Raw genomic sequence first — 22,995 nt, forward strand, 5'->3', positions numbered from 1 at the left:
TTTCTGGCACCGTAACAATAGTGGGATAATGAGATAAAATCGATTGCCTTTTCGTATGTAATCAGATTCTCTGACGATGTAGTGGTTAAGTTTCGGCCCTCATACCACAGCGACCCAGGTTTGTTTCCCATGCAAATTATATTTTGGTCATTATATTGTGTCCATGAATACTTAGATACCCGGGTACTTAGATAATTCCGAATCACATTTCAGCCATTACTTGTTGCCAGGGTCAATAATCTGCGGAGAGGCCCTAAGAGAGACTTCTGAAGGCCATGGAAATAACATCAGTGTTCGATAAAGCTGTTGGTTTAGCCAATCAAGTTTCGAGTTGGTGGGGTCAGCGCCTGCTAGCAGGGCCTTGAGAAACGGGCCTGGTTTCACTCACTATGATTAGCTAAAGGGCGGTAACTGAAGGATGAGTAAAATCCGGGCCATGTAGATGCAATACTACAAGTAACTTTAAAGCATCAGCTACATAGCCCATGTAACCAATGAAATGGTGCTCAACAACATTGGTGGGCACAATGGACCCTACCAAGAAATGTGGTCAAGTAATTGAAATCTAGAGGAAAGAAATGGTGATGGAATTTGTGAACAAATAAAAAGGGATTTTTGCTTGGGGCAACGTGGCTATATTTCTAAATAATATTGCAATATTATGAGGTTACCATTGAAAGATTTATAAGTGTTGCTGTAGACGCAGTATATGTTTTATAGCTATAAAAGAGTTATTGAGGGTTGAATTGGTTGGATAATTTCAGCCTCCTGAAGGCTTAGTTGTGAAATGCACGACCCGCCACTGATGTCAGGAACAAAGGTTAGTTGGGACTTTAATCAGGAACAATTAAAGCTAAGCTCAGCACCTCAATATTGAAGCCTACTGAACTTTTTGGAAAGGTGACTCTGGTCTCAACGTGACCAAAATGTTGTAAATGAATACAATATTCCTGCTTTAGGTCGTTTTGAGGTACGAGGAAGGCAGTGGAGACAGGGGACAAGTTGCAATAGATGACATGTCCTTCTCCAAAGAATGTACTTTCGACCCCGACAACAGCCCACTGCCTAACACGACGCCCACTTCGGACCCTCCGACCTCAACCATTACTCCCTTTCCAACCACGAATCCGTGTCAGGTGGGTTGACTCTGCATATAACGGCTTTAACATAATAAGGCATGTAAATGTATTTGCACTTGTCAACTTTCAGGATGATGAGTTCTATTGTTGGCGTTCAGATGGACACACGTGCATCCCTTCTGCCTTAGAGTGCGATTACCATCCTGATTGTGCCCAGGGGGAGGACGAAGATAGCTGTGGTAGGCTGCATGATGCGTACTTTTTTCAATTCCTGAATAACAATGTCAACACACAGACAAGTTTGATTTCAATTGTGAATTCAATTTCGCATTTTCAAACACAAGCGCTGTCCTTCACAAGTGTAGAAACAATTGAGTAAATTGTGTGCTGTTGTTTAAAAATATTTGTTTTTGGCAAGAATAAACCATGTAAGGCAAGGGTTTTGATTTAAATTTGTACTTAGGTATATGTTTTTTTAGAATAGTGGTCCTTAAATAGGGGTAATGGCAAGGAATTGGCCCCTATTTCAGTGCAGGAGTTTTCTACCCAAAGCTGACCCACTTAAGCTTTGGAGGAGGAATTTAAATGAAAGGAACAGCAACAAGCTTTTATGATGCATTTTTATTGGGGATAAATTCAGGTAAATGTTGATAAGTTAACAGAAAACACTTAACCATTTCAATTCAAAGAAAAAATTGTATAAATATTCTGATATAGACGAAAACATATTTTCCTGTTTTTTTAGTATAAGTAAATTGAAATCAAGATTGCATATGCCTTCCCAACAGATTATTAGGCTTTACACTAAACTCTTATAAAGTGACTGAGAAGCATGGTTAAAGTGAAGGGGAATCAGCTTTTGCAGATGGGTCGGATTTAGGCACAACACCGGCCCTTCCGGAAATCTCCCGTTCTTCCTAATTAGTCACTCGGGCATCGGGTCTGGCATCCCTGAGGCAATGATGTGCGGTCACGTTTGTATCTGGTGAGGCACCGATTTACGATGAAAGAAACCTATATCTTATTCATTATTTGACTGACAGAACAAGCAAGTCATATATAAAATGTAACAGAAGCAATGTTTTATCATTTTAACTTATAAATTAAGTCTATGATCTGCTTCTTTTGAATAAAACCATTGATAGATAGGTAATCCTCCATTATGAAAAAAATATATAACATAGATAATAATTTAAATTATCTGAAAAGGTTAGGCATTTAATATCGTACTTTCTTAATCTTGTATTTGTATTTTTTGGTTGAATAAAATGCCCAATTTATTTTCTTTTTCTTTTTCAAAAGAACAACCAGGTATAAAATATGATAGTTTTTGATACGCATGCTCACACTCCGCTCTTGCACTTTGCAGGCCCGTGCACATTTGAAAGTGGACAATGTGGCTGGACGGACCCGGGTCACGTACAGCGAAAGTGGCGGAGGCAGAAGGCCGGCGGGGGCGCTTGGCCGCCCACAGATCACACCACGCACACAGGTCGGACCTCCCGTGCCGTGGAATTACAATTACCGTATTTTCCGCACTATAGGGCGCACCGGTTTATAGGGCGCACCCCCAAAAAATAGTTTTTGGTCCTATATCTTCCATAGATAAGGCGCACCGGATTATAAGGCGCTACAATGGGAACGTCGACAAAACAGTCAGATAGTTCAGTCAAACGTATTACCCCCTTAACATTCCCAAAGCTTGCAAAGAAGCAAATACGTGTCGTAGACACGTGCGGATGCGGTGTCCGTACGATGTCACTCAAATGCATCATTTCAAATATCATTCGGAAGGTTAAAGTCTTGGGATTCAAGAAATGCCAACCATTCCTTAGTTTCTATTTTCTTTTTCGCTCGCAACTTTACTGTGCATATGACAATAAACACTTGGAATTGAGTTTAATTCACTCAACTCATCACAGCAACATCAAGATCGTTCTAAAACAAGATACCGGGAAAGTATAAAGCCGCATAGCTCACCTAAGTTCTCACGTTCAATAATGATACGCAACCATGGTCTTCTTACAACCGTGAGTGTAATTAATCCAGGAGAGTAAAATATTTACAAATACAGACTAATGAGACATGTTTCTTTATGGCGTAGTTTAGCAAGCTTGCTATTCAGTCATCTTTTTCGGCCAATTGCAGGGTTTGTTTTGGCCCTCTAGCCTACCCGAGGCTCTGAATAACTTCAGCCAATAGCGATCGATTTAACTGATGATTGACACATTTTTTTCGGCCAATTGCAGGGTTTATTTTGGCCCTCTAGCTTATCCGAGGCTCCGAATAACTTCAGCCAATAGCGATCGATTTAACTGATGATTGACACATCTTTTTCGGCCAATTGCAGGGTTTGTTTCGGCCCTCTAGCCTATCCGAGGCTCCGAATAACTTTAGCCAATAGCGATCGATTCAAATGATGATTGACACATTGGTTAGCCAATGAAACGCCGTTATATAAATCCCAGCATACACCGCGGACTACTCCACGTTCGGGGGAAAATCGAGTCGGCGGCTGTTGTGTAAGTTGCGAGACCTTGCGATTTAATATTGAGCCATATATAAGGCGCACTGTATTATAAGGCACATGGTCAGCTTTTGAAAAAAATTAAAACTTTTAGGTGCGCCTTATAGTGCGGAAAATACGGTACACTTTTGATTTTGAACGCTCTGAGTCAGACCTTATTTTTCTGGCTTAACAGGTTTTTATATGAGTGTCAGTTCAAGTCCAGGGACATTGTTGAGCGAGGCCAGACTCCGGAGCCCCCGTCTCCCGCCCTCTTCGCCCTACTGTCAAATTTCGTACGTTCGCTGTCTTCCATGTTGTTCAATGTTTGTGTGGCACGGAACTCGATACGTTGCTTAACCCTCCCAGAGCTCCCTTTACAAATCCAACACTTCTTCCTTCCTTTGTTCCCCCCTGTAGGTTTCACTTCCACATCAGTGCAGAGTGCGAAGGCTCGCTCAGAGTGCTGATGTGGCAAAATGGTGGAAGTGAAGCAATCTTGTGGTCACGCAGCCGCAAAACTGTCAAGCACTGGACGCAAGAATCTCTGCCTCTGGGATCTCACATGCAATCTTTTGAGGTGCCCATTATATACACGGTTGTTGTCCTGACTTTCAAAGGTTTTCAGTTAGGAATTCTCCATTTATTTATCTAATTTAAAGCAAATATTTAAAAGGCATGAACATACTCACTGATTTATAGCTTTGGAGGGGCTGAGCACCCTGATAACGGCCCCCAAACAGAAAGTTTCCAAATATGATAAAAATATAAATATTATGGGAAATATAGTACTGGTGATAAATGTAAATGGGCTGCATTTATATACCGCTTTTCAAGTCAATGAAGACATCCCAAAGCGCTTTACAATGTGCTCCACACTTATTCCGTTACACACTAACTAACCGATAGCAGCGTCAGCCATGAAAGGCAACTTCCTGCTATCGGGGGCATTAGGGAGTCAGCGTCTTGCCCAGGGACACTTCGACATATAACACGGAGGAGCCGGAAACCGAACCTGCGACCTCTTGATCCCAAGACGAGCCCTATACCTTCTGAGCTAATAAAACATTTTAGGTGTGCCAACACTGTCCCCATTGGCCATTGTTTGTCTTCGAAAAATATTACAAATAATAAGAAATAATAATACAAAATTACTACAAAACTAAATAGGACAAAACTAAAACAGAGTCTAACAAATTATTTTGTCTTCATTCTAATTAAAAATAAAAACTATAAAAACACTAAAAAAGTTATTACTTCACAATACTATGGTACAAAAAAAAAATACTATTACAAAAATATTACAACAGAAACAAAGATACTAATACAAAAATGTTTGTACAGAAATACTAAAACCATACCACTAGAGTAACACTGTAATACAAAAATATTGCTACATAAATATTACAACAGAAATACTACCAAAAAAATACTATGGAAATACTACAGAAATATTACTGTAGAAATACTGCAAAAATACCACAAAAACACTCCAGTAATAGTACAAACACACTACAGATATACTACAAAAATTATACGATAGAAATACTAAAAAAATACAAATAAGGAAACACTACAAAAACACTACATTGATACGACAAAATTGTGACTACAGAAATGCTACGAAAATTCTACGATAGAAAATATTACAAAAATACTACTTTTGAAATACTACAATGCGGTGATAGGAATGAAATTGACCATTTTAAGTCGGTGGAGTATATCCGACACTGCCTTGTTCACATTTTTGTTTTGTTTTACTTTTTTTAAAATTTGAATCTAGCGTTTTTTTTTCCCATCATATTTTAGCCTATGTTGTCATTTAATAAGAAAAAGAGACTTTTGTAAATGCTATAATTTTGGGGGGTGTGCTTGGTTTAAATTTGGCAGTTCTTGAGCACCCAAAAAACTGGCTGGTCCCGCCCATGCTCACCAACAATACCACTTTACGCAGTAGACTACCCCTTTTCATACCTTAAATACGCCTACCATTTTTTTTTATTTAAACTACAACAACAATCGTGACTTGAGGCCAGTTTTGTAGTTTCCAACTGCTTTTTTCCTAAGCAAGACTAAGTCTCAGAATATCACATAAGATTTCAGTTTCGGTAAGGGTTTGTCACTTCTGGTTTTAAACAAGCACGTGTTTTTTGTTTTTTTTATGTGACAGTGGAATTGTCTTTATTGTCATTGATATCAACGTTGTGAAACATTTTATGCAACAAGAATGGACACGGAACTCCAGGGTAAAATGTGTGATAAAGACTTGGAAGAGAACAAAATCAATCATAATCAAAATAGATGAGATAAAAAAAAATATTAATTACAGCATAGTCCTTAGAAAAACTGGCCCAAGTAATAATAATAATAATAATAATAATAATAATAATAATAATAATGCAATGAAAAAGATTAGTGCATTATATATATATATATATATATATATATATATATATATATATATATATATATATATATATATTATACTTTATTGTATACTATTATATACTATAAATAAGTCGCAAAATATGTTTTCAGAGTTTTTGTGCCCTTTTAGGGTGGTGATGGCCCTGGGGAAGAAGCTGTCTCTGAGCCTTTTTGTTCTAGTTTTTAGCGACCTGTAGTGCTTACCAGAAGGCAACAGGTCAAAGTGGTGGAGGCCGGGATCGGAACTGTCTTTGATAATGTTAATGCCTCTGCTACGGTATCGCAAGCAGGCAATGTCTTCTAGACCAGGAAGAGAGCAGCCGATGATCATTCGGGCTGTGTTTATTACTCACTGTAGGTTTTTCTTGTTCACTGAAATGTAAAGTAGATTATATTTAGTAATTTGTGTGTTTCTCTGTGTCCTATGTTACACTGCTGCTAAATGTGTCCCGACGGATCACCACCTTATCGTGGTGAGGCACTTTGTGCGTCTCCATGACCCCTAGAGCTATGTCGGCGGGAGTCTCGTACTCCTGGCAGGGTTACCCAAGCCGAACAGGTCGAAGGGTAGAGTCCAGACTAAGAGTGATCCCAAAAGCTGGTGGCGGCACGCTTTGAGGCGGTTTCCCACAGACCTGGATCCCGGCAGCCGCCTGCAGTTGTAGGAAGATGCCGGTCGTCTAGGGTCTCCCTTGCCACTGGAACCATCTTCTTTACAATCAAGATAGTGGCGTTAGGGAAAGCGCACCCCTTACACCACTTTAAAAACCATCATTGCGCAGGTATCCTCTTCTACCTGAGTCTCCGACCACAAAAGTCTGGCGGCGATGCAGTATCCAGTGACGGGAGCAGGTTTGAATGAGCTGGAAGCTCTTAGCTGGACCTCTGCACGTCAGCGGCACCGGGCAAGGGTCGTTAGCAGCTGGGATTGAGTGGCAGCTGTTTCCGGCAGACCCCTGTGCGTCTGAGCAGCACTATTTAGTGGCCGCACTGCTCACCCCAATTGGGGAAAGGCCTAGAAAAGGTGGCCTAAAAATTGCCCACTCAGCACAGTACCCGGACAGGAAACCGCGCCTGTCGGGACGTTCCACTATGCGGTAGAAAAACAATAGCATTTAGAGTTGCAGCATGGAACATAAGGACACTCCTGGATACCAGTCTGGACAGACCACAGCGCAGAACAGCACTCATTGCCAACGAGCTGAAGCGCTATAATGTGGATGTGGCAGCGCTCAGCGAGACCAGACTCCTTGGGGAAGGCTCACTCAATGAAGAGGGAGAGGGTTATACATTCTTTTGGAAGGGATACCCCATGGGCGGACACCATCTTCACGGAGTTGGTTTTGCAATTAAGAACACCCTACTGCTGAAGCTCACAGAGTCACCAGTGGGTTTCAGTGAAAGACTAATGACTCTTCGCATCCCACTTGCAAAATGCAGACATGTCACGTTAGTTAGTGCCTATGCACCAACACTGCCATCGAATGATTGAAGAGAAGGATAGCTTCTACCAGGCACTCGATGACATCCTCAGTCACCTCCCGAGGAATGACAAAATCATGCTGCTTGGTGATTTCAATGCAAGAGTCGGAAAGAACTTGCAAAACTGGAATGGTGTGATTGGTGCCCATGGCATTGGAAAAGTTAATTCTAATGGCATGAGACTTCTAAGTCTGTGCGCGGAGCATAACCTTACCATCACAAACACCAACAAAAGAATAAATACAAGGCATCCTGGATGCATCCCAGGTCCAAACACTGGCACCTGATCGACTACGCGATCGTGAGGAGGGCTGACCTGAAGTACGTGCTCATTACAAGAGCTATGCGTGGGGCAGACTGCTGGACCGACCACCGCATGATTCTGACAAAGGTCAGAATGCATGTCCGGCCCGTAGCACGTCAGGGTGGTTCAAAGAGGAAAACATTCAACTGTGCCAAACTCTCCAGTAGCGACAACCTTGACAACTTCCGTTGCTCCCTAGCGGAGAGGCTGGCGGACATTGAGCAGCTGGTCATCTCAGAGGCTGGGATGGATGAGAAGTGGACCTATATATCTACCACCCTTTTTGACACTGCAGCCCAAACCATCGGTTTTAAAACCAAAAAACACCAGGACTGGTTTGACCAGATGGCCGGACAGATCTCAACCCTCCTGGACAGAATGCAGAAGGCGCACAGAGCCACCCTGAACAACCCACAATCTCAATTCCATAAAAAGCTATAGCAAGCCCTTCGTTCCGAGGCCCAGACAACTCTCAGAAAACTGCAAGATGAGTGGTGGATCTCAAAAGCCAATGAACGCCAGTCTCACGCTGATAGAAGCAATATGCACAGTTTCTAAGATGCAGTAAAAACCATCTATGGCCCCAGAAACTGCTCCCTGGCACCTGTTTGATCTGCTGATGGAACATCTCTAATCAAGGATCAGGCTATGATAGTTGAGCGGTGGGCTGAGCATTTCAACACCCTGCTCAACCAGCCCACCCCAGTGGACCTAACTGTTTTTGCAGAGCTCCCTGAACATCCTACATTGCCAGACCTCGACCTCCCGCCAACTTTCAATGAAATTCTGTATGCAGTCAAAACCCTGAAAAACAATAAATCCCCTGGACCTGACAACATCCCAGCTGAACTTCTCAAGGTAGGAGGCTACCTCTGTACACGGACACTGTTTCACTACATTTCAGAGGTGTGGAGACGAGAGTGTGTCCCGCAACTGTGGAAAGTTGCCAACATTGTGACCATCTTCAAGAATAAAGGAGATAAATCCATCTGCTCCAACACTAGGGGTATCTCTTTGTTGGCCACTGCTGGAAAGGTCCTTGCCAAGGTCCTTGCCAAGGTCATGCTGCGCAGATTCATCCCCACAATATCGGAACGCGTCATCCCAGAGTCACAGTGTGGTTTTCGAAAGGACAGGGGAACAGTCGACATGATCTTTGTGACACGTCAGCTCCAAGAGAAATGCCGGGAGCAGCACAAGGACTTGTTCATTGCCTTTGTCGATATTTCAAAGGCATTTGACACAGCAAACAGGGACCTACAGTGGCAAGTCTTGAAGAGATTTGGGTGTCCACCCAAGTTTCTCTCATTCTTGCACAGTTCCATTCAGGGATAACGGCCAAAGTGGTAGTTGGAAGACACAGCTCAGAGCCCTTTGGCGTGGAAACTGGAGTGAGGCAAGGCTGTGTGCTGGCTCCAGTTCTCTTCAACATCTTCCTTGTCTGTGTTACAACACTGCTACGTAGAAGGATGGAGAAGCAGGCTGGAGTTACCATCAACTTCAAGGTTTATGGTAACCTGTTTAACATCAGGAGGCTACAGGCAACTACCAAGCTGACCTCAGAGACCATCAATGAGCTACAGTATGCTGATGACTGTGCCCTGGTTGCCCATACACCGGAGGCTCTGCAAAACATTCTCTCGGCAGCTGTAACTGCATACACCAGAATGGGACTGACGATCAACACCCAGAAGACAGAGGTACTCTGTCAGTCCAGTGCTGACCACCCACCAAACCCAATAATCCTCACAGCAGCAGGGCAACACCTGCTCATGGTGCCCACCTTCAAATATCTGGGGAGCATAGTGTCTGACACCTGCTCATTGGATGATGAGATCCAGAGCCGTCTCAAGCAAGCATCAGCATCTTTCGGTCGACTAAGGAGAAGGGTCTTTCAAAACAACAACCTTAGACTCCACACCAAAATGCTGGTCTACAGAGCTGTATGCATCACTACATTACTGTATGGATGTGAGGCATGGACTATCTACAGCCGACATCTGAAGAGCCTGGAGACCTTCCATGTAAGATGTCTTCAGAAGATTCTTGGCATCACATGGAGGGACAGAGTGCCGCACACAAAGGTGTTGGAGAGGGCAGGCAGCTGCAGCAGGGAGTCCATTATGGCCCAACGCCAACTCAGGTGGCTGGGCATGTTGTTCGAATGCCCAGCCACAGACTGCCACGCCGTATCCTCTATGGTCAGTTACATCTAGGCCAACGCAGTGCTGGTGGGCAGAAGAAGCGGTTCAAAGACCAGATGAAGAACATCCTCAAGAGACGTCGGATAAACCCATCCTCACTGGAGGAACTTGCTTCCTGCCGAGACCTCTGGCGCTCCCCCTGCTTACCGTGCAGCGAAGCGTGCAAAGAGACATGCTCGCCAGGCCACCCCTGCTCCCTCCAGCACCCCCATCACATGCTCTGTCTGTAACCACATCTGTGGATCCAGGATCGGACTGTTCAAACATCAGCAGGCTCACAAATAAAAGAAGATGGTGATCATCGAATCGATGGACAACCCCAAGCATGTTACAAATACTCCTGATGAAATTAACTCGCATTTAACTTGTTTTCTCTTATTTCTGTTTTCTATTTTTCCATTATGAATGTATGAGTAATCATTAAAATACGCACACATAGTCTGATTTTTATACACACAAATAATTCAGGTATTTTCGTTGTATGTAAGGAAAAGACGTATGTGTGACGTCATGATACATTCTACGCATGCGCGAAACCCAGAATAAAAACGGTTCCGCTTCCTGCAAACATTGTGAGGGGGACTTGGATAGGAACGTACCACTTCTCCCTCCCCCGTCTGTACAGCGTTATTAAAACTACAAATTTGCATTAAGACTGATTACTTTAGTCAATAGTAGATTAATATCTTTAATAGCTCTCTCAGACAATGTTAATGGCTCTGCTACGGTATCGCAAGCAGGCAATGTCTTCTCGACCAGGAAGAGAGCAGCCGATGATCTTTCTGGCTGTGTTTATTACTCACTGTATGTTTTTCCTGTCCCCTGCCATGCCCAGCACACCACACGGTGATGATGTCGTATGCCAGAATGCTTTCCATTGTGGCTTTGTAGAAGGACACCAGCAGCTTCTGTTCCACCTTGTTCCTCCTGTGAACCCTCTGGACGTAGAGTGGCTGCTGGGCCTTCCGTAACACAGCCCTGGTTTGAGCAGACAGGAGATGTTGTCGGAAATGTGCACGCCAAAAGGTTGAGTGGGGCTGGGTTTGTGCCAACACTCCTGAAGTCAAGTGTGACTTCCTTGAATTTTGTGGTGTTGAGTATTAGTTTGTTTTTCGATCACCACTTCGCCAGGGTCTCCACTTCCTTCCTGTTTGCCGTCTCATCCCCATCAGAGACGAGGCTCATCAAGGGGATGCCATTAGCGAACTTCACAATTGTGTTCTTGGGGTGGGTTGGTGAACAGTTTGAGGTATACAGGATGAACAGTACACATACTTGGAAGGATCTAGAGCTCACCGTAAGGGTTGAAGAGATGTGCGGACGAGTTTCCTTTTTTTAAACTATCCACTCGTCATTGTTGTTGTCATTGTTTTTTTCTGTAGCACGGTGAAGGGGCGAAAGAAAAGCCCATCCTGTTCCTCACAAATAGAATATGAACATTTTTGTTTTCTTCGCTCTCAGTCACTCAAATCAAGTAAATTGGTAGGCCTTTAAAATCTGCTGGCACTAGTTGGGTCGGCTTGGATTTTTTTAGGCCCAGCATCACCTGGACTACTACTTAAAAAATTTAAACGGGATGTGTGCATTATTTGACCACCAGATGTCACTGTATTGCATCGTGCTACATATCACACAGAAGAAAACAAACTATAATAAGCCAAGTCAAGTCAAGAGAAGTCATGTTTATTTTTAGCCCTTAATCACAAAAAGTCTAACGTGCTTTACAAGCAATTATTACCAAAAATTCAATCACGAAAAACTACCAGCATGTGGCTAAGTTTGATATTCATAGTTGTTTTTGCTCAACCTCATTTGTGTGTTTGCTACGTTTCTTGCTACAAATGGAGTAATATATCTTTATTTTTTAGGTCATATTTGGTAGTTTAAATCAAGGCACTCGGGGCGATGTTTGCGTTGCAGCTGTGGATGACATCTCCTTTCTCAACTGCGAACAATCCTTCCCTCCCCCAGGTAAAAAACATTGAGAAGTTGTTAGTCTATATCTTAAAATAAGCCTGTGGAGTCTCAACAGCTTTGTTTTTGGCCTTCTCTATATCAGCCATCTCGTCTTTTGCTTGCGGTTTTGAAGAGGGCCTGTGTGTTTGGACACAGGGGGCCGATGACCAGCTGGACTGGATCAGTGGGTCTGGTCCAACAGAGACGACCAACACCGGGCCTGCGATGGACCATACCACAGGAAAAGGTTATTTTGACGCTGTAAAAGTAGGTTGGACGAGGACGTGGATTTGGTGTTGCCATTGGTGGGGACCAAATCGTAATCAGCCACGTGAAATAGGGGAAAGGCAAAACCAATCATGTTGATCCCATGTTGTCAGCCCTTTAGTTGGGAATGCATTTTAACCCTTTCTGCACTGCTTAGAATATTAATGGTGACAGAACAATTCCTCCGTACTGGTGGGACACATCACCCTTGTCCATGACAAATCTACACCCTAAACATTTTACTTAAAGTTGTATGTTGGCTTTTTTTTAGATTAAATTTAGGCTGGACAAATTGCATAGGAGGTAAAAAAAAAACTACTATAAAATGTGTAACTTTGAATATTTGAAAAATAATGTAGGGAATTCCAGTTTCATATTTTATTGGTTTTAAAAAATGTACATGTAAGAACGTTGGGTTTTTTTTTGATCGTTTTTAAGTATAAATACATACAAACACTGCCCTATTTATGAAACAAGATCGGTTCCAGACAATCGTTCATAAGTTGAATTTGTTCGTAAGTTCCTTCAGTGCTATATTTTTTTTATAATTAAAGTTTATACAAGTTTGTTTAAGGCTTGTATAAGTAACCTGTATTGTTTTGTACAAAAAAAATAAACATTTCATGAAACAATATGCTCTCTAACAACGAATAAAATGAGGTTTAACTTACTTTTGGAAGATGCGCCTCAAGAGGTCCTCCTCCGTGTTAGAGAATGGCCGAAAATAAGCGATCCAACTATTTACTCAACCGCATCAAACTTTCTTATTCGACTTTCATTTCAAAAGAAACGGCTCGCCTCTTCTTTACACTTGACACCAACCATATTGGAGCACGAGATATTAAACATTGAACATGTCAAAGTTCTTAGCGTGCTGGAGATTCTGTACAGTGTGTTTACACAGGAACTGGGAAGCAGTATTTCTTCTTTGTCGTGGATGCTGGGTGAGCTCTCACAGCGCCACACGCCAGTAGTGACAGAAAGAAGTACTACAGTACTGACCTGTAGTCGGAAAAAATGCACAATACAAAATCTAACTTACAGCAATGTCCAGATATTTTTCGACATCCTGAAAAAAAGTTTGTATCCATTGTTTTTAGTAACTTGAATGTTCGTAAGTAGGGGAGCGTCTGTATAACAATACCTCCAATTTTAGTTAAAAACATTTTTGTTCGAATGGTGTCAGATTTTTGATAATGCTCATATCTGTAGGGGAAGCACTGAAGATGACTAGTTAGCATGTCTGACTCACAATTAAAAGGTACTGGGTTTGATTCTAGCTACTAACCTCCCTGTGTGAAGTTTGCATGTTCTCCCCGTGCCTAGGTGGGTTTTTCTTTGGTATTCCTCCCATGTTTCACTCAAGGCTAACACATCAACCTTCCTTTTAGTCATCATCCTTCTGATCTCCTCTTTCTTCCACTCAGTCGCTTTACTTTTCACATCCTCTCACATTTAATTTTTGTATGTTTTCTGGCACTATGTTTTTGGTGACTTTAAATAACAGTTGATAAGTGAAAAAATGTATTAAATCATCCAATTTTAATCATTTGGACTGCATGAATAAAATATTAGTATGATCCCGATATCCTACCCTGTGTATGGTTCTCATTGCACGTTTTTGAAGGATGAAAAGGGGCTGTAGTGAGCTTTTGTAATTATTCCCCCAGACTTCTGCACAAAATTTTAAATATGGCAGAACTAGAGAACAATATAATAAATACAATGCATTATAATTTAAAATAAATTTGGCTTTATTAATTATTGAAATGCTTTTAGATACCTTAGTTTGTACGTGTCTGATGTGTGTTTTCCAACCTAATTTATTGTCTATTATCCCATCCCATCCCATCCCATTAGCTGCACCGCTTATCCTCACTAGGGTCGCGGGGGTGCTGGAGCCCATCCCAGCAATCATCGGGCAGTGGTCAGGGGAAACCCTGAACTGGTTGCCAGCCAATCGCAGAGCACACAGGGACAGACAACTCACTCGCTCATTCACACATAGGGACAATTTGGGCCGGCCAATTAACCTGACATGCATGTCTTTGGAATGTGGGAGGAAACCGGAGTGCCCGGAGGAAACCCACGCAAGCACGGGGAGAACATACAAACTCCGCACAGTAAGGTCGGTAGCTGGATTTGAACCCACACAGGAGGTTCCCAAGACCTTAGAACTGTGCCGCACAAGCGCTAACCACTGCGCCGCCGTGCTGCCCTATTGTCTATTATGACCCCTAAAAACTTAATTTCTGATACAATGTCTATTGCAACACCATCCATTTTTAATTGCGTTGTAGAGGCGGAAAAACAAATTAATTAGATAACCATGTTACAGATTTAAAAAGAAAAACACTGTTGCAGTACTCCTAACACTGGTTGATTGGTAAGCCAATATTGTCCTTAGGAATAGGTGTGTGAGTGGTTGGTTGTCTGTCTCTGCTATTGGCTGTCAACAAGTCAATCCAGATGTCCCCTACCCAAAGTCGAAGTCATCTGGCTCGTGCTCCAGTACTCCTGTGACCCTTGTGAGGATACTCAGCTAAAAAAATGAATGAATTCTGTTGGACCTGATGATAAAAAATACAGCAGGCATCATTTGCTATAATCTTGCAAAACTTTAAAATTTAGCTGTCGTGGTACATAGCCTATATTGTTTTTATTGGCATTGGGCCTGCAATTGAATTTGTGTATACTGTACTTTGTTGATATCCGATGCATGTTCTTGTCGAACCGCAGGGAACTACATCTACATAGAGAGTTCCGTTCCAAGTGCAAAGAGTAACGTTGCCCAGCTCAAGTCTGCACTGCTACCACCTGCAACTCAACAAGGATACTGTCTCATGTTCTGGTACCACATGTTTGGAGCCACCGTTGGTTCTTTGCAGCTGTTCCTGCTTAAAACCGAGTCAATGGAAAAAACAATGGTAAAACACTGCAGATGATAATTTCGCTAGTTGCTGTCGTAGGTGCATGTTCTCCCCATGCTTGGATTTGTTTTACCTCACTTAGGACAAACGCTATAGTAAATGAATGTGTCGCATCAAGTCACATTTAATTGTATAGCCCTTAATCACTGAGTTTCACAGGGCTCAAATAGATGAAAGTTATGTTTTAGAGCCAAAATATTTTGGATGATGTGTAAGACATGTAAACATATCTCAATCTGCAGCCCAATAGACCTACAGTAAATTTATTGTCACTTATTATACCTAGCAGTGCAGGATCTCACCGACTTTGTCTTTATTAGCAATCTACGGTGATATTGTTGTCTGCTACCAGTGACAGAGTTAGGTTAAGGTCAAAATGGGCAAGACGAGATCGGCCATATTTTATTTTTTTGCCACACAAAATGTGTATAGGGCTTACACAATTGGAAATATTTTTAAAAACGTATCAAATACAAGTGATAAAATATAAGTTGACAGGTATACAATTAGTCTGTAAAGTATTACAGGGCTAAGTGTCTGTAGATGCAAAGTGAGGCATGCAATTATTTTGCCTTATGGCAGAGGGTGAGAGTGAGACCCAGGTTTCTAATTTGGCACACATCTCGGCCCCAAACAATAGAATTAGTTAAAGTATTAGCAAGCTAATAGGAACTTAATCAATCGAGGATTTTTTTTGTTGCATGGACTTTTAAAATTACCTATCTATTGTTGCATTTTTTAAACAGGAGCAGCACTTAAACATCATTTATGAGTAAGAACAATAAAAAGAGGTTTTCTATGCTGCAGTTTTTTGTATTGCTTTCTTGCTCTGCCAATCAAATTAATAAAATGTAGGTTAATTGACTTGACATGAATCTCACTGCACATCCTTGAAAAGACTCTTCTGTTTTAATTGTTAAGATTTAAAAAAAGGAAAAAAGAAAGAAACATTTTGCAGTGCCGTAGCTTTTGAATAACAGATGCACAGCACTCCAGTCTCCTGTTGGAAATGTACGTCACATTTTGTATTCAAGATTTCGACGGCAGATAATCCAGAAAACAAAACTTCCCAGGAAGTGTATTAATTACATGAGTGTCATTGAAGGATAGAATCATGTAGGACAGTGGGAAGCATCACAATGCTCCATAATTTTGGTTGCAGAAATCTACTTTAAAATGAGTTACTTTTTGCAAATATCTATGGTATGATTTGTTGCAATGTTTGACTTCCCCTTACTGTGCCAGTGATTGAGAAATATAAAGAACTCTCCCATAGACTTTCTCCGTGTTATGCTTCTATCATAGTTGTGAAACAACCCAGTTACAAAACAGCTGCGACTTGTCCGTCGTGCAGTTTCGGTGCCCACGGTGGTGTTGCACAAGTCCCTCCTCACATCCTCATTGCAGAGAGTGACTCAGGCCTCTGTCTTTCCGGCAGGTATGGCAAAAATCTGGAAACCAAGGGGACGAGTGGCGGATGGCACAAATTCACGTGACCCTGGGGCAGGTCCACCAGATTATCGTGGAGGCCAGTGTCGGAGGCGAAGCAGGTGACATCGCCGTAGATGACATCTCGCTCATCCATGGAGAGTGCACCGCCTCTGGTGATGCTTCCGACAATTCCTTATGTATTTTAGAGGTTTTAAAGGGCAGGGTGCGTCATTTGAGGTGCGCAACTGAGTCTAAAGAGCTTTTATGCTTTATTCTCCACCGCATCTATTTGCTTTTATATTATTTTTAGCAAAGCTGTTTTGGGTGGAACACATTAGGTAGGGCAGCACAGCGGCTGGGTGGTTAGCGCGCAGCCCCACGGTGCAGAGGTTCAGGGTTTAAGTCCATCTACCACAGCTTCCTTTTGCATGTTCTCCCCGTGCCTGTGTGGCTTTCCTCCAGGGCATTCCTCCCACATTCCAAACACATGCATGTCAGGTCCAAATTGTCCCTACGTGGGAACGAGCGAGTGAGTTGTCTGTCTCTGTGTGCTCTGTGACTAGCTGGCAACAAGTTCAGAGTGTTCCATAACCACTGCCCCAAGATAGCTGGGATGGGCTCCAGCACCCCTGCAACACTACTGAGGATAAGCAGTGCAAATAATGGATACATGGACATTAGGTAGGAAGAATGGGAGTTGGGGGGAGTGCTTGGGAGTTTGCATCATGCTCGTGCCCACGCTTTGTTGATGTTAGTGTAGCATGAAAATAGCGAAATTAAAAAAAAAAGAGTTCATTCAAGCGCGTCCAAGAAATGCCCGCATCATGAACGAGCTGACTAAGGCTGCAATGATGGCACAAGCCAGGAGATAGGGGGAATGAATAACATTCAGTACAGCTCCTTTAAGTAAATGAGTTTTGGGGTCTCAAGGCAACACTGCAAAATATTTGACTCTTAGATGTTGTTGTTTGGTGTTGTGCAACCAAAATTGAGTACTACAAAGCACAAGAAAGAATACAAACTATAATGAATCAAAGTTGCCAAACTACATCATTTTTAATTCCCAATTTACTAGCCTCTTACAAGATTATTGTTTTTTGGGAGTACCCTAAGCAGGACAATCATGTCAGCTCCCTCTAGTTGTGTCTTTTGTTATGTTAATAAAACATATGGCCCTCGGGCTGGACCCAGCCCATTGATGAATTACTCCAGCGTGCCATGAATTGAGTATGTCAACAAAAGAAGCGGGTCTCTGGGTAATTTCTGTCAAAAGTTTTTAAGATATATGCAAATCAAATGCTCCATCTTACCGCTAGAGGGCAGTTAAGGAGATACTCTGAGCTTTGGTAGGCCAGCCTAGGAATTTGATCTGATGTAGTCTAATTTTATTGCCCATGCACTGCTAAAACTTGTATTTTGTATTTCTTTTGTATTCATTTCAAACCAGTTTGACAATTTAAGCAAAAAGTACATATGTTTTCATAGCCCCCACTTGAGTTTTCATAGCTTGGTGAGTTGGTATTTTTGTAAAACTGCAATGATTCAACTGTTAAAATAACGCAGTTAACACATTTGTTGCCAAACATAAAACGTTTTTTTCTTGTTGTTTGTGAGTATATGTGATATGCTTTGAACGGTTCCCTTGTCATCTGTGATTATAAAATATGAGGTGGGCCCTTCATATAAGCCAAATGATAATGCAAATTACTGAAAAACTATGGTAAGTTAAACATGTTTAGCATTTATTCCATTACTGCTCTGGCCCGCCTCAGGAACAGAAAGTCTGCATCCAGCCTCAGAGCCAAATTGAGTTTGACATACCTACTTTAAAGCTTATATTTGAGGAATTATCCATTAATTTTTGTAAAAACAATGTGTAACGGGACCCAAGTGGACAGGTTAGCTCCAGCTGGTGTTGCACATTTGTTTTATTTTTTGTTTGTTTTTGTTTTACCTCATCTGCAAAATAGGTGATAAATGTCAGTCTCAACGACACAATTTAATTGTTAGCATTGAGGTTTATTTATTGAGCAAGTCTCACTAAATCACGTGAGATCCCTTTAACATCTAAATAAAAATAATATTACCATCAATTGGTGCTATTCAAGAATAACTGTACCTTCCAAAACAACTCACCTCGTGTTATTTGGTATCAAAATATACAAATTAACATCACAGTACAATCTTAACCCAGCCCAGCGTAACATAGCATACCTCACCCAAGGCCCTATTTGTTGCGTATGCTAATGGATGACTTACTCTTACCATCTATTGGTGATCTACTGGTACTCAGTACCCTAAAAAATAATAAACCTCCCCCAACTGTCAAATACAGATTACACAAAATGAATCCCAAAATATAACATTTTACCTTGTCAGCAACCCTTGTTGTGCCACAAATGCAAAAAACAACATAATTTAATTAAAACATAATTTCAGAAAGAAAAAAGAAAAACAACTGAAAATCATGCAAGACTGCTCCCAAAAGAATTGGGACTTATTTTTAAACATATTGAATGCCGCATACACACACAAAACAACATACCTTAACTCACCTGCTTTTTTTTTTTTTTCAATTTCCAAAATATATTTTGTAGATGTGTGCGATTTCGAGGAGGGAAGCTGCAACTGGCAGCAGCTGAGCGAGGACAACGGCGACTGGATCCGACGCTCGGGCCCCACGCCGAACGAAAACACGGGCCCCGACAGCGACCACACCACCACCTCGCCTGGCGGCCACTACTACTATCTGCCCTCTTCCAGCCAGGACCTCGCTCATCAAACCGCAGAGATGATGTCGCCCATCTACCGGGCAGGTGAGTCCCTTCATGTTTTCACTCAAACCGAGAAACATCAAATCCAACTGAGCCACATAGGTCAAATTCAAGGCCGGCAGGGCAAATCCGGCCCGTGAGAAGGTTTTCTACGGCCCCTGAGATGATTTTGATATGCTATTGCAAACCTGGTAACCTGTACGTTTTCCCGTATTTTATACAATTTTTGTGGACGCCGTAGAACAATTTTTGTATAGAAAATAAAAGGATCGATCTCACATTGCCCGTATTGGCTCTAATTCGAATAGTCTTGGTCACTGGTAGCAGACGACAAGGTCATCGTAGTTTGCCAAGGAAAATGAAGTGTGCGAAATCCTGCACGGCTACGTATGATAAGCAACACTAAATTTACTGCTAGTGAGGATGAAGATGAAGTTGTGAAGTTGTTTTGATAATTTGGTAAATATTAAATGATTTAAACAAATCATCTCTTTCTTTATTATATGTAGTCTGTGAGACATTGTGTTTTTAAGGTTTATCCTCGCTTCATTTAGGGAATTGCACTTATTAATAAGAGGAGTAATTTTCTGGGGTTGACAGGCATGCTATTTTTTATACACCATGAATTCTTGTGTTTCTTCCTTTACATCAGATTTTTTTACTTTATTGCATTTCAATCTGTTGTGTTATTTTTCTTACTTTATGTGCTCAGTAGCCTAGATGGTAAGGCGCCCGCTTTGAGACTGGGAGATTCGGGTTCGCGCCCCGGCCGAGTCATTCCTAAGACTTAAAAAGTGGTCGGCGGCGCCCTCTCTTGGCTGCGGCTGCATCGGGTCAGATGCAATCGACATTTCGTTCTGTGTACATTGTTACACAGAATGACAATACAAGGAAATTATTATTATTATTATATTATTATTTTACTTGAAGAAAGTGTTGTTTTGGTTATTAAGTTTTTTTGACTTATTACACTTTTTTTCACACTACTGCATACATGCCAACCTTTTGACATTAAAAAGTGGTAGATATTATCATACACTCAATTTTTACACGCAAAACACAATGTGTCTCCAGAATATTAATAAAAAAGAAAAAAATCACCGATGGCAAACTTTACAAACTATAATCTAGAGTCAAGATTTTTTCTTGCGGTAGGCGAAAAGTGGTCATCGTGCTTTTGCGCGTTTATTTCTATCTTTGAGGACGACTTTCTATTCCTTCCATTCTCTGACAACTTGTGCCGTGAGGAAAAATAGTGTGATTATGAGATCAAACCTAACGCCTTTTCCCATAACATCTACATCTCTAGTAGTCTAGTGGATTTCTATTCTATTTATCTATCTACCCTGGTCATATCCCTCAAGGGGTGACCGACAGCAAGACAAACACATACAAAAACAAAGAAAATAAAAAGGGAAAAGGTAGCAAAAAAACACACACAAAATTTTTTGGGGAACATGGCCAACTTAAATGCCCAAACACCCATACAAGTTAAGCACCTCGGCACCCAAGTTGGTTATGCTTTCGTCCCTCCAGATGAAACGGGACACAAAAAAGCGGTCATGTCAATCGGGTCAGGGTGACACAACACACTCTTCTGTTCAACAGCCCGACATCTATCACTGGTGTACGCCTGCCGCATCATACAGGTGCCCTGCCCATCCCTTAGAACACGTCTAAACATCCCACTATCCTTTTACAACGCCTCTTCATTCATTACTATCACCAACAAGAGCTCTAGCTTCAACTATATTTAGACCTCTTTCCTGCAGTGCACTCATAACACCATCCATCCACGTCAATCTCGGCCTTCCTCTTGGTCTCCTTCCATTTGCTTCTGCTCTGTAGATCCTCTTCAACATTTGCTCCTCATCCATCCTCTCCATGTGTCCAAAAAAAACAAGTACTCTCCGCAGCAATGCTAAGTGGATTTAGGCTTATATAGATTATTGTTATTGATATTGATATTATTACAAATGTTATCATTGTGCTGGGCATTAATAATACTATCAGACATTGAAACCGGTCCATGGTACAGAAAAGGTGAGGGACCTCTGCACTATTTTCGTTGATGTAAAAGAAATTCGATGAGTCCGACCTTCGGCTGGTAGCGAATTTTTACATTTTGCCCTCCATTTCAATTTGATCAAGAAATGTTTTTCTCTTTTTTTTTTTTTTACAAAAAGGGTCTTGCGTCCAGCTGTGGTACCACATGTACGGCAGAGGTGTCGGCACGCTGAACGTTTATCAGCAGGGAGGAGACGGCGTCCGAGCTCTGATTTTCTCTCAGGTGGGAGATCAACACAACTTGTGGAGGTTCGCCCAGGCTGCACTTTTGCCTTGGATTCAACCGTATCAGGTGAGTGGCGTCACAGATCCAATATGCAGGGGTACCTCTTCATACGAGCACCTCTAAACACGAGGGTTTCGGTATATGAGTTCTTTTATACAAAAATCTACCTCGTTATACAAAACAAAATCAAGCTCTCAAACAGTACCAGAGGCTACCAAAAAGACCTCTCGAGATCTTGCTTATAGTTGCTTACTGTCAGCATAAATTTGTCCACAACAGCAAAATAAAATTGTGCTATAATTCTTTTTGTGCATATGTTCATTTTAAGTTGCAGTAATTTTGAGTGTACAGTAAGTGCTTACGTATCATACACAGTCTCTATCTCATACCTGTCAACCCAATTTATAGATCCGACAGCGCTTGTTTTCAGCCAATCAGAATGTGATGCAGACGACAGCCCGTGGCTGCTGATTTAGGTCGGCCATCTTTGTTCCACAGGCCATGCAAATGTGATCCAAACGCTCATACAGTGTTATTTATCAAAAATGTTGGACGATGTGTCTGGAGCACTTTTAATGTCGGTCAGAGGTATCCAGAATGATTAGTAGGGGTGAGGGTCATCCCTTTTCCTCAGCCAATAATTAATTTGGAGAAGTGGTTAAGATGGATAAAGGCATGCGGGTGGCTTTGCCTTTAAATCGACGATGATTGATAGGAACAAAAAAAAGATGTGACGTGGGCCTCTTCGTAGTCGGAGATCGGCGTATGCAGTGGATCTCAGTATTTAATGTGTGAAAATATAAATGTCTAATTTCTTTCAAATTAATGAATAACTTTATTGTATGGGTTTTGTAGTCATTAGATGAGCATCCACAGCTACCAATGCGGTCTACTTTTACCGGCGTGAAGTTTGTAGCATTTGACAAAAACAAATACTAGCGAAGGTGGCATTTTGTAATTAAAGTAAAACTTGTAAATTATGGAACGAATAGGATATGCAATTCGTGACCCAGTATATCAAATGTATGAATCTCGTGATGAAATTCCCATGTTCCTCGCAGGAGACTCGAAAATTACACCATTTGTTTCATAAATTTGATATGACTGAATCACTCATTGTATATCCTCTATATACCATTATCTCTCACAAATCTGAATCTATTTCTATGTGTCCTTGGTGTCAGGTTAAAAACGATGTCTGGATGATATAAGAAACTTTTAAGTTACAATCAAACTTGTTTATTACATAAAAGCAAGCAAATTGAAACAAGGCAAAGTTGCGCTCTTGAATTGAAAAGAAATACTCACGCAAACTGAAGTGTGAGCCTCTTTTTATACGGTC

The 22,995-nt window shown here is 41.6% G+C and overlaps 1 protein-coding gene across 1 annotated transcript in view; it reads left to right on the forward strand.

The window, feature by feature from the left end:
* Window positions 1-22,995, forward strand: part of LOC148373551 (MAM and LDL-receptor class A domain-containing protein 1) — a 48,461-nt gene that overhangs the window by 15,712 nt on the left and 9,754 nt on the right. Inside the window, exons 31-41 of the mRNA XM_088353421.1 lie at window positions 960-1,136; window positions 1,210-1,318; window positions 2,449-2,571; window positions 3,782-3,881; window positions 4,006-4,165; window positions 11,871-11,973; window positions 12,062-12,205; window positions 14,965-15,152; window positions 16,594-16,759; window positions 19,184-19,403; window positions 21,542-21,719. Coding sequence (XP_088209547.1) covers window positions 960-1,136; window positions 1,210-1,318; window positions 2,449-2,571; window positions 3,782-3,881; window positions 4,006-4,165; window positions 11,871-11,973; window positions 12,062-12,205; window positions 14,965-15,152; window positions 16,594-16,759; window positions 19,184-19,403; window positions 21,542-21,719 — 1,668 coding nt within the window. The remainder of the gene's footprint in view (window positions 1-959; window positions 1,137-1,209; window positions 1,319-2,448; window positions 2,572-3,781; window positions 3,882-4,005; window positions 4,166-11,870; window positions 11,974-12,061; window positions 12,206-14,964; window positions 15,153-16,593; window positions 16,760-19,183; window positions 19,404-21,541; window positions 21,720-22,995) is intronic.

This window comes from Urocampus carinirostris, chromosome 1 (genome assembly GCF_059441175.1).
Source record: "Urocampus carinirostris isolate Australia breed hairy pipefish chromosome 1, RoL_Ucar_1.0, whole genome shotgun sequence".
Classification (NCBI taxonomy): Eukaryota; Metazoa; Chordata; class Actinopteri; order Syngnathiformes; family Syngnathidae; genus Urocampus; species Urocampus carinirostris.